At 42.3% G+C, this 14893-nt stretch overlaps 1 protein-coding gene across 1 annotated transcript in view; it reads right to left on the bottom strand.

Moving 5' to 3' along the window:
- Window positions 1–7748: 7748 nt before the first annotated feature.
- SLC22A4 (solute carrier family 22 member 4) overlaps window positions 7749–14893 on the bottom strand; it is a 54733-nt gene continuing 47588 nt past the window's right edge. The window contains exon 10 of the mRNA XM_084637420.1: window positions 7749–13067. Coding sequence (XP_084493546.1) covers window positions 12986–13067 — 82 coding nt within the window. The 3' untranslated portion in view covers window positions 7749–12985. The remainder of the gene's footprint in view (window positions 13068–14893) is intronic.

Raw genomic sequence — 14893 nt, 5'->3', positions numbered from 1 at the left:
GATTCTGTTCTGTTCAGGTTTCAGAGTAGCAGCCGTGTTAGTCTGTATTCGCAAAAAGAAAAGGAGTACTAGTGGCACCTTAGAGACTAACCAATTTAATTGAGCATAAGCTTTGCATCCAATGAAGTGAGCTGTAGCTCACGAAAGCTTATGCTCAAATAAATTGGTTAGTCTCTAAGGTGCCACAAGTACTCCTTTTCTTTTTGTTCTGTTCAGGGCTCCCTTAAAAAAAAATCAGCACAGGTTTGTGGCTTGGTCTTTCCTGAGTTTATCTACAAGGCTGCTCTCTATGAAGGTGAGCAGCTGTTCTAGGTGCAGATTTTATTTGCTTATTTTTAATTTTATTTCCCATTTGGGAACTTATCCTTATGATTCTGCTTTAAGAGGAGGAGTGAGATTTGGCACAGGGATTGCTCCAAAAATATTGCAGGGGATGAGGACTCTCCCTGCAGTCAGAAAGAGGACACGGCTTGTCATCTCTTCTGTGTAGGGGCCATATGACCAAAATAGGTTTGCATTTCCCCTGGAGAGTCCAGCCTAGGATATCAGTAGCGAATCTTTGTGAGCCTGTTGCTGAGGTGGAAGCAGGGGACTGAGTCCAGCAGCCCTGTAGCACACCCTCCAACTGCAACTTGAGTAGAGGTGGAGACAGAGGAGGTAGCTGAGCTGCACACCCAGCACAGGATCTAGGCACAATCTTTCTTAGTTTTGCTGAGATTCTCTGCTGGCTCTGTTGGTACATCCAAACCCTGATCAGGGCAGGGGAAAGGGAGGGTTCTACAGGGGGAGGGAACCCCACCCACAATAGGCTGCTGAAATAGTGTCTGAACCTTGTTCCTGGAGCCAAAATTTTCCACTCCTGCCAGGCTCTTTTCCTGCGGTCTTGCCTTCTCAAGGGTAAACTGCATTCTGACCCCAGTGTTGGCTAAGCTCCCCAATGAGACATTATTCAACAAGGAGGAGGAAGCAGGAGACACGGGCCTTTCCTTTTGCCTTTGGCTTTCTCAGTCTGGCTCTCTCCCTGAAGCCTGCAGCATCTGCTGTAAGTGCCTCAGAGCAGGAAGTGGAGCTGAGAGGAGAGTCTCCTCAAAAGTCAAATGCAACCCCAGGACATGGCTTGGAATTAGACAAATCGTTGAGCTGAATTTTAGTCTGACATTTGGAATAAAGGGTTGGAATTCCCTCAGGCTGAAGTACTCATTGTAGTGGAGTTGTGGACCTTAGCACAACGAGGAAAGAGATGTCGTCTGAGACCTTAAAGGCCCCTGTAGACTTTGCACAAGCAGTGCTTTCATGGGTGGATGATTTTGCAGGCATGGTCCCTCTTAACTTAAAATCCCACTGTTTAAAGGGCTTCCCTCTCTGGAAAAGATAGTGGTACACAAATCTGTTTCATGCCGGTATAGGGAACGGTGCTCCCAGAGAACAGGTGCCCAGGCAGCTCAGTTCCTGGCTCTTAGTACTCTAGTGGGGAACATTTCAGAAAGTTGAGGCTAATCAGAGAAGTAGAGATTTAACCATGCCTGGCCCCGCCCGACTCCACAGAAAGGAATACCAGATGGCAAGTTGAAGCAGTCCCTGAAGTAGAACGGGAGAGAATATCACTTTGTGAGTGCTCGCTGGTGCTGAGGCAAGGTCAAGAGCTGCCCTCAGCAGCCTTGCGGCAATTTGCAGGACTGTAACTCAGGCCTGGCTATCGTTGGACCCCCAGACTGGTGCCAGGCTCTTTCATGCTGAGACCAAACGATTACCCACAGCTTGGATCAAAATGAATTTACTGGACATTATTCCCAGGATGTATTTAATGGAGATGTGCAAGAATCACAGGCACGGTTTTGTCCCATTCCCATTACTTATCAACCCACAGAAATGCTGATATATGGAGGAAACCAGCCATCTACTTCAGATAGCAGGGAAACAACCCATTCCCCATAAAGGGCTGTACCCTCTCCTATCCTTAGTCTCAGAGAATCAGAGATAAATGAGAATATAGCTCTGTCTGAAACATCTGAAAAAAGTCTTAAACGAGGCTTATCTTTGCTTTCCCATTTTCTCAACTTCGGTCATTAACATTTTATAAGGCAAATCCTTCTAGGATCATAGGAGTATTAATATTAGCTTTAAGGATGAAGGAAATTCCCTTTCATCTCTTCCTGGGCAGTTCTGTACAAGAGAAAGAAGAAACAAACAGAATGAGACAGCTTCTGGCTTATCTTGGTTTCAGAGTAGACACAATGAATAGATGTGGTGCCAGGAAAATCAGTCACAGAGTATCAGGCAGAAGATCTCATTTCAGAGGATTGTAAACAGAAGACAAAAAAACACCCAAAAAGGAAAACAAGTGCAGTTACAGAAACAAAAATCCAATCTGTATTGGAGCCTTTTGGAAACACTTGTCTCATGCAATGATGTACTTAAAAAATAATAGCATGTAGATCTCAAAGCACTTTATAAAGAAAGTCAGTATCATTATCCCAGTTTTACAGATGGGGAAACTGAGGCACTGAGCAGACCAAAGTTCATATGCAATTTATCCAGTTATTTCCCCCTCCTCTCCTGTATCTCATTCTATTACATCTGTTCATATTTAAAAAGATGACCTTGCTTCCCACATTGGAGACATATAGCTGTAAAAAAATAACATTGTAATTGATCTGCAAGCCTTAGCACAACCAAGAATGGAAAATTTATGAGATTTTACCTGAAAAACAACTTTAAGTGGTAAGTTCCATAAATCCAGCCCACCTTAAAAATGGAGGAATCATTACAAGTCAGGACAGTGATGAAAATTGACATCCAAAGCTTCCGGTTTATGTCATTAGGGGAAACTGTGCCCATGCTCACACTGTTGGAGAAACTTTGTGCTAACTATACTTGCAAAAAACAAATCGAGTCTCATTTAGGAAAGCCAGATAGAACTAGCCCAGCTGTGGCAGTAATCTCAACTGAACAGAACTTCAGGGGTGGTGCATTTCCCCGCTGCCCGTAACTAACAGGTCTTGTTCTGCCCCCAAGATGTAAGCAGGCTGAAATCATCTATTGTAGCAGATCTTATCACACAAAGGGAATTTTCAGGTAACTTTGCATACATTTCCCCAGTGTACTGTGCTTCACTTTTCTCATTTGTAAAGTCTGTGGAATAGTCATAGAAAACTCAAAGTGTGGAGAACATATGAATATACCTAAATCATTCACAGGCAGTCTGAATGTTCCAGTGATCTCCAAGGGTAGTAGGACATGACCAGGCGTCTGATTCTGCGAACATGTACATGTAAAGACTTGGGAAATTGGGCCCTGGTAGAGTCCATATGTGTGTATTACACCAAACAGCAACCATACAAAAACTGCAGATTGAGGACTTGGAATGGAAGACAACATTTTAAAATGAGTGCAGGTGCAAAATGACTTCACCTGTTTGATGACATCCAGCATGTAACTCAAACGTTACTGTACATCTCTCAATGTGCAGGTTACCTTAAAAATAAACAGTCCTCTTCTGTTTTTAAAGAGCCTTATAGACTGCAAATTTTAGAATATGAAGCAGTGAGTTACAGGAACTCAACTAAAGCAGCTTCACAGACTTTCAAAGAAATAGTACAAGGCTCACATCATGCAAGGAAATTGTTTAAAAAATTACTCGAGTTGCCCCTCTGCTCCCCAACCCATTTCCTGCCAACTGCTGACAATTTCATCAGGCTTTTAAATAGGAAATGCTAGTTTTTAGTGATATAAGCCCTACCCCATACTTTGACGTTCATTAAGATGCCCAATTTCAAACTCCCATTGCAGATAGCATCAAAAAACATGGCTTAACTGGTATATTGGACTTTTATGTCGGGTTGATGCTGCAAATTTGTTTAACTCTTTCAGTGATCTTTGTTTAAAAGTCTATTCAATTAGAGTTTTACTTTTGCTGCTGTAGGATTGATGTCTGATTCCCATACTGCTTTCTGGGACAGAGTGCTAGACATTAATAAAGTTTAATTATGGGTATGGCGTTCTACTACTAAACTGAACCATATTTTTTAAAATTCTAGACTAAAAGGTCCCAATTAGAACAGTTACTTACGCTACAGTAACTGTGGTTCTTTGAGATGTTATAGTCAGTGTGGATCCCAATGTAGGGGTGCAAATGCCTCATGCTTGTGAGATGGGACCTTTTTGAGTAGCAGCATCTTTGGGGCCCCGGCATGTGCCTTATGCCACCTCATGTGCAAGGGTATAAAGGGAACAGCAGCTGCAACCGTGACCCAGTTCCCTTGCAGTTGAAACCCTGTCATAACTAAGGACTCAGGGATGGAAAGTAGGTTGTGGGATCCATACCAAAGTACTCTGTGAAGAACCACAGTTATTCCATGGTAAGTAACCATTCTTTCTTCTTCGACTATGTGTCAGCGTGGATCCTGCTGTTGGTGACGGGTGAGCAGTAACCTCCTCGGACGGTGGGAGTGAGGTGTTCTAGCTGTATCAAATAGTGATTGGAGTTACTGCTGTCCCAAACTTGGTATCTGCCCTGGCACCCATGTCAAGTGCATAATGTTTCAGGAAAGTCACTCCATTACTCCTCATTGCAGATGTCAAAGACTGGAGCATTACTGAAGCAGGCGTTAGATGCAGCCTGTGCTCTGGTGGAGTGTGCCTTGATGTTAGAAGAGAAAGGCTTACCTGGCAGCTGATGGCAAGTACGAATGCAGTGTGTGATCCATTTGGACATTTTCCATGGTAAGATAGCTTGGTGTTTGGACAGGCCAGATACAGACACAAAGAGACAGGTAGAAAGACAAAAGGACTTGGGCCCAGTAAGGTAATACAGTAACACTCTGGATTCATCCAGGGTGTGCAGTTTCTTCTCAGGGAGCAGCTTTGGGAAGAAGATTACCTTGTCAGTCAATTGATTTAGGTGAAAGTCTGAGACCACCTTAAGGGTGAACTTGGGGAGTGGTCTGAGCACCTCCTGTCTCTATGAAAGATTGTAAAATATGCTCCAGCCATGAGAGCCTGGAGTTCACTGACTCTCTGAGTTGAGGGGGTGACCCCCAGAAAGACCATTTTTAATGGTAAGGTGGTGCATCAAACATTCTGGCAGTGGTTCTGAGGGAGGCTGCATAAGCTTCAGGTGACTGACAGTGAGGTCCCAAAGGGGAGCTGGGTCTCCAAACAGAGGTTAAGACTTTTGATACTGTGGGATGTGAGAAGATCAAGTGTGACACACCTGATGGACTTCTCTCCAGAGGCTTTGCGTTGTCTGTTCTTTATGAGAAGACACTGAGCTCTGCCTGGAGCCTCAGCCTCTGTGCTGTTGATGCCAGACTGTGTGTTAAAGCAGACACTTACGATCTCAGATGATGTAGGTGTCAGGCGCAGTGCTGGCATTGATGCCAGTACTAGCTCCTTTCTTGGTACCATCTTTTCTGCCCGGGCCTTGGGTGTAGCATGTCTTCTGGATAACACTGGCTTGTCCACTAGCAGGATTTGAGAGCTTGTCTCCTCAGGGTCTGATGAAACATTCATAGATTGTGCCAAAAAGTGGCGTTTGAGCCTTGTGTCTTGTGACTTACATGTTCTGGCAAAAAATGACAGACACACTGAGCAACTGCTAGGTATGTGCAATTCCCCTAGGTAGAAAGGCACCTTCTGTGTCTATCTTACAAGAGTATTAGTCGATCACAGGATTGGCATGGCTTGAAGCATGAAGGTTGAGTTTACCATGCTAAGGAACCCTGTACAGGAGGTCTTTCCAGGATGTGCAGGGGAGAGAGGGGGTGGGGTCTAGCCATCCTCATTTGGTCAAGATGGCTAGACCCTCTTCCTCTCCTCCCCCCTGCCAGTATATTGGTCAAAGATAAAGGTAGCCAAGGAGTTCTGAAGAATTCAGAAGGTTTGTGGTAAGGTTTAGCTGAAGCTAAGAGCTAGTGGTCGGACACTCGCCAGGTTCCATCTCACTGCCCCGGCAATCAGAGGGAACTGAGGGAAGGTCGCAGCCACTCTGCCCTTTATGCCCTTGTACAGAAGTCCAAGGAGGCCAGAGTGTGTACAGGGGCCTGATAGACACTGTTACTCCAAGATTTCTGGTCATGTGCACTTGGCATACTGACACGTACTCAAAGCAACAGCAACTTCTTTCACAACTGTATTTATGTCACAGTGATTAAGCTTATTGTGATAAGAGTTCTGAACTTTGGTCAGTACCATTATAAAACCTAACTACAGAAAACTCCTATCTACTAAAAATTGAAAAGCCTTCCTCTTTGGGAGCAATAATAGTAAGACTTTGCACTTCTATCCTAGGACATCTATGCAGTTTAAAAACATTATTCAAAATAAATTAAGCCACACAGCCCATTCAATAGTGAAGTATATAGTCACACTTTAGATGGGGAAATGAAGAAGAGAGATTAGCTAACATGCTCAAAGTCACGCAGCAAGCCATCGGTAGTCTACACTACCCACAGGATTGGCGGGTAGTGATCGCTCTGCCGTCAACTCCTGTACTCCACCGTGGTGAGAGGCGGAGTCGATGGGGGAGTGGCGGCAGTTGACCCCGCGCTGTGAGGACACGAGGTAAGTTGACCTAAGATACGTCGACTTCAGCTACGCTATTCTCGGAGCTGAAGTTACATATCTTAGGTTGATACCCCCCTACTGTAGACCAGGCCCATGTCACATATAGGACTAAAACCAAATTGCCTAGTTCCCAGTCTTCTGTTTCAAGAACTAACCTATGCTTCCTTCAGTGGGAAATATCCCACTAAGTCAAATAATTGAGCAGTGAATTGCTTATATTTGATAGAATGTTAAAAATAATATTGTGGAGTAAACCACTTTGTTTTGGCTGTTTTCCATTAAAATCATTCATCTATCACAGCACAAATTGCATTCCAGCTGGAAATTTAGCTATCAAGATTTAATTATTCCATCAAGTTCCAAGCTTCCATATCCGTGGGGTTGGGAGGCAATTTAACACTTGAGTACAGGCAGTTAGATCAGTAAGGTATGAAAACATAAGCAGCTGGGGCATGAGGACTTTTCAGTAGCATGAGGAAGGAGCCTTCTTCTGATATGGAATCTGAATTGCGCTGCCCTTTTCTCGAAGGATTAATCTTCATGGCACTGGCATCGATTAATCAATTTGGGCACTGAGAGAGGGTGAATTATCCTCAGAAAAAGCTATGTGGGATAGTAAATAGCTTAGAAATGCATAAGGGAACATCTCAACAGTCTGGATGGGGTTAAATCTGCAGTTTGTCAGCAGTTTGCAGTTTGCCTCCTTGAAGGCACCAGGTCTTGTGGGCACAGGAAAATGATAAAGATTGATAGTCCCTTTTGGAGGTGCTTTCCCTCAAGATCTGTTTCCACGGAAAGTGAAAATATATCATGTATGTCAGCAAAAAAACAAAACAAACCTGCCTTCAGAATAAGGTCATAATTCCAAAACCTGCAGAATAATGTGAATTTCACACTAGAGCCATCTACTGCGTCTATTTTTTTTATTGTTTCATTTTTGAGGCCCCTGGGCCCTTGCTTTTCCGCCCATTTTCCTTAATCAGGTTCACAGTTTCAGTGAGTGCCTTCTGCTCAGAGAACCAGTAAAGCTGTGACATGACCTGGAAAAGGCTAGCAGGCAATAGTGATTCGTTAATATGACTTTGGAATATTTGTTCAGTTTTTAAAAAAAATCTGAGTAACCAGATGCTTGTATTTAGCCCTAGAAGCAAGTTCATTCATAGTAAAAACCACATTCACTGATGCTTGTTGCCAATAAGATTTTATTTTCCAGACTTTATGACAGATACAAATCATGAGAAGACCCAAAAAACCCCACCACATATAAACAGACTATAGTTCCACAAACATTAGATACAACTTACATGTGTTTCATCAAGCACCATAGGCAACTAATAATTAGAAGAACCCTCCTTCCCCATCCCCAAAAAGAAAATGAAAACATGAAAAATATTACACTGAATATTAAACTTTCCCTTTAGAACATTTTCAACTTGGGGAACATCTATTTACACTTAATCACCATAAAGGAAATTAAATGGACATGGAAAATTAGTATTTCAGAATGTTTATTTTAAAATTTCATGAAAGGATGCACCTGACCCTACAAATAGATCCATGTAGGCAGAGGCTTTGCACCCAGTCAGAGCCCCATTGACTTCCAAGGGGCGCTGTGTTAACGCAGGAGTGCACCTACACCAATTAGCTGGCAGGATTGGGGCCTTAAGAATCAGTTACACTGATAGTGTTCTTTTAAGGTTATTAGGCCAAAAGACTGCCCTACCTTGATAGTTCTCTATTCGGGAAGAGCTTACCATAGTACTCCCATTTCCCCTCCCCCCCCGCCACTTATTCCATGCTAACTAAATGTTAAATGACTTCTCAACCTGTCTAATAATAAGCTGGGGAACATCCCCCATTTTCAAGGAATGTCATACACATATAGGGTTACTGTCCACTTACGTTATATTTTAAATATATTTCCTTCTATTTTACCATTCTGGATTTTAAAACTCTTCTAATTTTTAAAAAAATCTAATTTACTTTCCGCTATTTATGTTGTTTGTTTGGTTCCTACATTCGTCTCACTTTGGATAATGAATGTCAGTGCAGTCAGTCTGCAACATTTTTCTTTAGTCAGTTTCATTTTCAGGTGACCAATAGACATACTCTATGAAAACAGTTTATTTTTTTTAAACATATGCCCTCTGCAATGTTTGCAATTCAAACATTAAAACACCTGGGGTTAGGGGTTATTTTTGGTAAAAGTGTCTTACAAAGTTGAAATGTTGGGCCCCAAGTGAGTTAGACATTGTCATAACCATAAGGGTAGCTTAAAACTCCTCCTTACCTGTAAGGGGTTAAGAAGCTCAAATAACCTGGTTGGCACCTGACCAAAGGAACCAATGGGGAGAAAAGATACTTTCAAAGCTGGGCTGGGTGGGGCTGGGGGAAAGAGGCTTTGTTTTGGGTTTTTTGTTTCTGTGTTTGTTTTCGCTCTTGGGACTAAAAGAGACCGGACATCAATCCATGTTGTCCAAACCATTCTGAACCAGTCTCTCATATTACAGAAATTGTAAGCACAGCCATGCAAGGCGTATTATTTTATCTTTGTTTTCTCAACTTGTGAATTTTCCCTTTGCTGGAGGGAGGTTTATCCCTGTTTTGTTGTAACTTTGAAGCTAAGGCTAGACGGGGTTCCTCTGTGTTTTGTGCATCTTTTGTTATCCTGTAAAGTCATCTTCCAACCTGATTTTACAGAAGGGATTTTTACCCTTTCTTTTCTTTTTTTTTTTTAAATAAAATTCTTCTTTTAAGAACTAATTGATTTTTTTTTCAGTGTCCAAAGATCCAGGGATTTGGGTCTGTGTTCACTTTGTAACCAATTGGTTAGGATATTATTCTCAAGCCTCCCCATGAAAGCGGGTTGGGGGGATATTTTGGGGGAACAGGAACTCCAAGTGATCCTTTCCCTGATTCTTTGTCTGAATCACTTGGTGGTGGCAGCATACCCTCCAAGGGCAAAGAATTTGTGCCTTGGAAAAGTTTTTAACCTAAACTGGTAAGAATAAGCTTAGGGGGTCTTGCATGCGGGTCCCCACATCTGTACCCCAGAATTCAGAGTGAGGAAGGAGCCCTGACAGACATATCTGCTTAAACTCTAATAACATTCTGATTAAGCATCCATCAGTAGCAATAAGGAAGCTGCTCCTCACCGCAGTCTGAAGAATAAGACAAAGTAAAGCCACTCTCCTGTCACCCTTCCAAAAAGGGCTTTGTCTAGACCAGTGGTTCTCAACCAGGGGTCCGGGACCCACTGTGGGGCTGCGAGCAGCTTTTAGAGGGTCTGCCAAAATAAACCAGATAGTAGGGCCGGTGTTAGACTCACTGGGGCTGGGGCTGGGACTGAAGCCCGAACAACTTAGCTTTGCAGGTCCCCTGTGGTGTAGGGCCCCAGGCAATTGCCCTGCTTGCTGACCCCTAATGCCAACGCTGGGTTTTAATCTACTGGAAATGCAGAAAAAGTTGTTGTGGAACAGGTGGGCCATGGAGCTCTTATAGCGTGTGTGTGTGGGGGGTGGGGGGTGAGGGGAAGGGTCTCAGAAAGAAAATGGTTGAGAACCCCTGGTCTAGACAGCGTCCTTTTAAGACTTGGAGAGCATTTAACAATTTATAATGAGGAGATCTAGTCTCAGACATCAGTCACTAGAGTTCTGCAAACTTTTAAAGAAGTCTGCAAATACCACAGGCTTTTAATACCAAGAACAAGCCTTCTTTGGCTGCAGCAGGGGCTCTCTCTTGGGGCTCTATTGTTAAAGTACGTTCCACCAAGCCCAACCTGGTGCAGAAGACTGTGAAACGAACTTCTATCTTTATCAAAACTTTTCCCACCTGCTTGCAGATTAGATTTCACTTGTATTTCCCCTCCACTCCCCACACCTTCTGAGCCTATTCAAACAGATTCAAAACACCTTAATAGCCAGTTACTAAAACATAATTTTGTCAATGTCTTAAAGAAAGACTTCCTTTCACAAAGTTTTAATACACATAGGAGACGTCACTCTTTTCAGTTATAGTCCACAGAGAAAGTAGGTTATATAATAAGTCAGTGCACATTTTTATTATAATAAAGAAAAACAAGCTAATGGCAACTGCCACACTTTCATCCATACTTCAGCAGCTCCAATAAGCCAGCTTCAGATCTTGCTGAGGATAGATTATACAGAGACAGCAGGGTATATGCAATTATCTGTGCACAAGAGGAATAACACAGCTCCCAGCAAAGTCAATGGGAATAATCCTCTCCTTCCCCAACCCCAAAGCACTGCTTTACAAGTGGTACCCTGACTGCTCATAAATATACAGCTCCCATATTGAGCCCCAACTTATAACTCATTTGAAAAATGTTACAATTAGGACTGTATATGACAGACAACTTACCATGAAGACTGCAGTGCTAGGCCAAACCAAGTGTTTGTTAAAACTTGTACAGCAGCATTTTAAGCCTATGCAATTCTCTTAGGAAGGCTTTACAATTTAAGAAAAAATAAATAAAATAATAGTGCCAGAAACTGGAGTTTTTGCTCCTCTTGATCCCTCCATAGATTCACACTCTGTGGATTTCTTCAGGCATCACTGTTCAAACCTGGGAGAGATTTATTAGAAGACAGAATGTCTTCTTGCAAATGCTCCATCGGGTGAAGTAACTCCTTTTTTGCTAGGTATAGACACAATTTAAAGTCCTTGTTAGAACAATTTCACAATCTTCTGAGTACAGTCCCCTAACGTCAAAAACATTCTCATTAAAAATAAGGCTGCTAACACTTAAACTATATGAGATGTAGCAGTGCTACAAGCCCAGGAAATGGACTGATAAAGACAAGCTGTCAAAAACACAGACAAACTTGTTTGGTTTTTTTTAATTAAAAACATGGAAAATTAAGTTTTCTGGGATCCTGAGAAGTTACAGGAGTATAAAAATATTTCAGTTGGTTTCAGAAATATCCAAGTCTCTGATCACATAAAGGAGAATAAGTACCGCCTTTTTTATAGAAAGTATCTTCATAAAAATATGGCCATGATATACCAAGCCCAATCCCCATATCTCATGTAAACAGCTCCATGCCATGCTAATATCAAGGGTTGGATGAGAATGTTAATTGAAGTAATCTAAACAGTTATTCTACATGTTAGACCAAAGGGAATTTCCTCTATATTAAAAAAAAAATATCAGCTATATCAAATCTTTAAATATTGCAAATGCCTTATTAAGAAAACTCTGTTTGAAAAGAGATGAGATAGCAGCAATGGAACAGAACCCTGGCCCAGGACAATGGCTGCCTTGTGCTACACTATCAATATGGCAAAACCATTTATGCAAAAGAAAGGTTTGATTTTCAAAGCCAGAGTCTTTCAGCCTGAAACAAATAGTCTTTTGCAATTACACTGAATTTCTGTTTGAATACCTTTGCCCGATAGATTCAGTTTCATAAACGGCTGCTGCTCTGCCATTACCATGTGCTGTGTTGCACTTGTGTCTCAGCCACAACTGGCTTCAACGTGAAAGCAAAAAAGATTCATGAAGCCCAGAGGGCAGTGCATGCCAGTTACACAATTTAAACAGGTGAGAAGTTATGAAGTTTCTCTCTTTGTTTAAACTTACTAAGGTGAAATTCACTCCTGTGCCGAGGGCCAGCACAAGACAAATACAGCACTCAAATTCCCCTTAAGCTTTCAGACTGAGACTTAAATGGCGCATACTCCTTTTGTTGGTCCTCTGCACAGTAGGGGAATGTGACCTTCGGAATAATGATTCGCCATTATCAATCCAGCAGGCTAGACAGATTTAATCTGGCCACAAAGTACATATGCAACTAAAATATCGTTTTTGTTAAGAAAGCATTATAACACTGTTTTCTTCTACCACAGTATTTGTTCGAAAGCCTGTAGTGCGGGAACTAACAGCAGAAGTATAAAGTGTATTGCACTGTAAGCAGCGCTTCACTTGACTCTTCATCTAATATTGGTTTTGGGGTTTTTTTAATATTCATTTAAGCATTAAGACTTTGAAATAGTTCTCATTTGAAAATACCGGTATTAGAATCTTGAACTACTTTGGTATTTCAATTCATGTTTAAGCAGCTTTTGAGTGCAAGATTCCACTGAGTCAGCGCTGTGACTGTTCCTAATGCTCTTTTATAGCCTGATTTTCAAAAGGGTGCTGAGCGCTCATAGCTCCCTACTTAACAGAAGCTACAGCTTATCAAAACCGCTGAAAAACAGGTCACTGAGGATAAATTATGGGGAATCCTATGGAAATAGATGGCATCTTCACAGCACTATATTTAGTACAATAGTACTGTAGATTGTAGGTTCGGAACTATGTGGCACCAGTAATTTTGACCCAGGATTTTTTTCTGGTAGGAAATGCATTCAGCAGTCCTTCTTCTTTTTCCAGCCCATCAGGAGATGCAGAGCCTTATCATAGCGGTGTTATCTGAGTCTTGGAATCTTCAATCTTCTTTGAACTCCTTATGTGTTTGGTGTGTTGTCTGTTTCTGAATCTGAAAATGAATAAAATTTGATGGCTACAGAACATTTTATAGGAACCAGACATGACACATTCTGCTCCCAAGCGAAACGGCTAAAATAACCGAGCTGCACCACTGAAAACGGCTTCCGATATAAAACTGCAGAAAAGCCGACTACACTGGAATGTGATGCTCTAGAAGGGACCCTCTTCTGGACTGAAGAGATGAGAAAATGAACAACATTTGCGACACTGCGTGTCAACACTCACTGGTCCAATGGAGATCATTTCATCCACCACACAAAGAGCATGTGTTTAGGAAGTGTGTGCATGAGACTCATGGCAAAATTTCTACTGTGCCCCGTATTTGAAGTTCAGGTTTTATCAATTTAAGAACTTACAAATCACTGATCAGACACTGAGGAAACCCCTAACAGTCACAAGGAGCAGCAGACATTTCCTCAGGAGCACCTCATTCCCCAAGAATTACAGGCCCTTATGCCCATCATGGGTAGGCTTTTAGAGGCAGTTCCAGCCTTCTCCAAATAGTTATTGCTCTTAAGTGCAAATCTGCCCACAGCGCTGAGCCAGAATAACATGGCTGTGTGGTAGGGGAGTAGCACCATGGCTACCACAGCCCCAAAGGCAAAGGCCCACTCTTTCCCTGGTGGCGGAAGGAGGTAGAAAGAAAATGGCCAGCACATATGCATAGTTGGGTTCACCTCAGATGTCCCCTCAACTGCAGCATATTGGAAACCCTTTGGTGGAGCACAAGAGGTTTATATCTGTCCAGGCTCATCAGTTTTCCCCTACCTTCAGCCCACACAGCAGAGTTACGTGCATCCAGGGCTCTCTTCACCCATTGGGGAAGGAAGACAGGATTTGCCTCTTACAATGTTACAATTGCAAGATGCACAAGTACAGTCACTTAAAGCACAAGCCACAATACACAAAGTACAGTACTACATCTCTCTTCAGGTATAGGTACGTTGCCTCACCACACAGCCCTTTCTCCCCATCCCCATTGGCACCTGCTGCGGCAGAGCACTATATTAAGTATCGGTGTCTCATTGGAATGCTAGGAGTTCTGAGAACGGACTGCCCAGTATGTGGGCAGCTCTGCAGATGCATTGCAATCACATGGGCAGTAGGTTAGGGTAGTACTTAATGGTCTGATGGGAAACAGTTACAGAATAGCATTCTGTAACTACCTTATTTTAATCACAAACCGTCCCTGTAAAACAGTTATAACAAACATTAGAACCAACTGGAGATACTATGTGCCAAATCTCCACACGTGTGCATGCATGCATAAGATTTCAGTGGACATGTTTGTACAGGGTGACCCAAACAGCAGTGTCCAGTGTAACAAGAGAGCACTGCATGTTCTTAATAACTACATGAAGGAGCTTCAGGGGGTGGGAGTGGTGGGTAATCTGTCTCAGATTATACCAGCAGCTCTTTATCCACCAAAAGAAAAGAACTATAAATGCTGAAATCCTGTTTTCATAGTAGAGCCCAATCCCTTTCTATTCGAAAAACAAAGCGCTATTTAAATGAAACAAGAACAATCCTATTAAATGAATAGCCTTTCTATATACTACAAGGGAAAATACAAAAACTTGGTAATGTTCTCTACACAGGATTGTGTGCTACCTCACCCACCTTGTCTCTCTAATATACACATGATCTAATTAATACAGCACCCTTGTGAGGGATGAAAATATTATCCCTATTTTAAAGATGCAGGGAAAGGCACCTAGAGAGGCGTGGTGACTTGCCCTAGATGATGCAAAGCAATTCAGCGGTAGCAGTTGAAACACGCCTGAGACTCTATCCTGATTTCAATGAATCCAGCTC

Source organism: Lepidochelys olivacea, assembly GCF_965140295.1.
Source record: "Lepidochelys olivacea isolate rLepOli2 genome assembly, chromosome: 8".
Taxonomy (NCBI): domain Eukaryota; kingdom Metazoa; phylum Chordata; order Testudines; family Cheloniidae; genus Lepidochelys; species Lepidochelys olivacea.
Note: the sequence above shows the minus strand (reverse complement) of the source record. Positions and strands in the feature narration are given on the sequence as shown.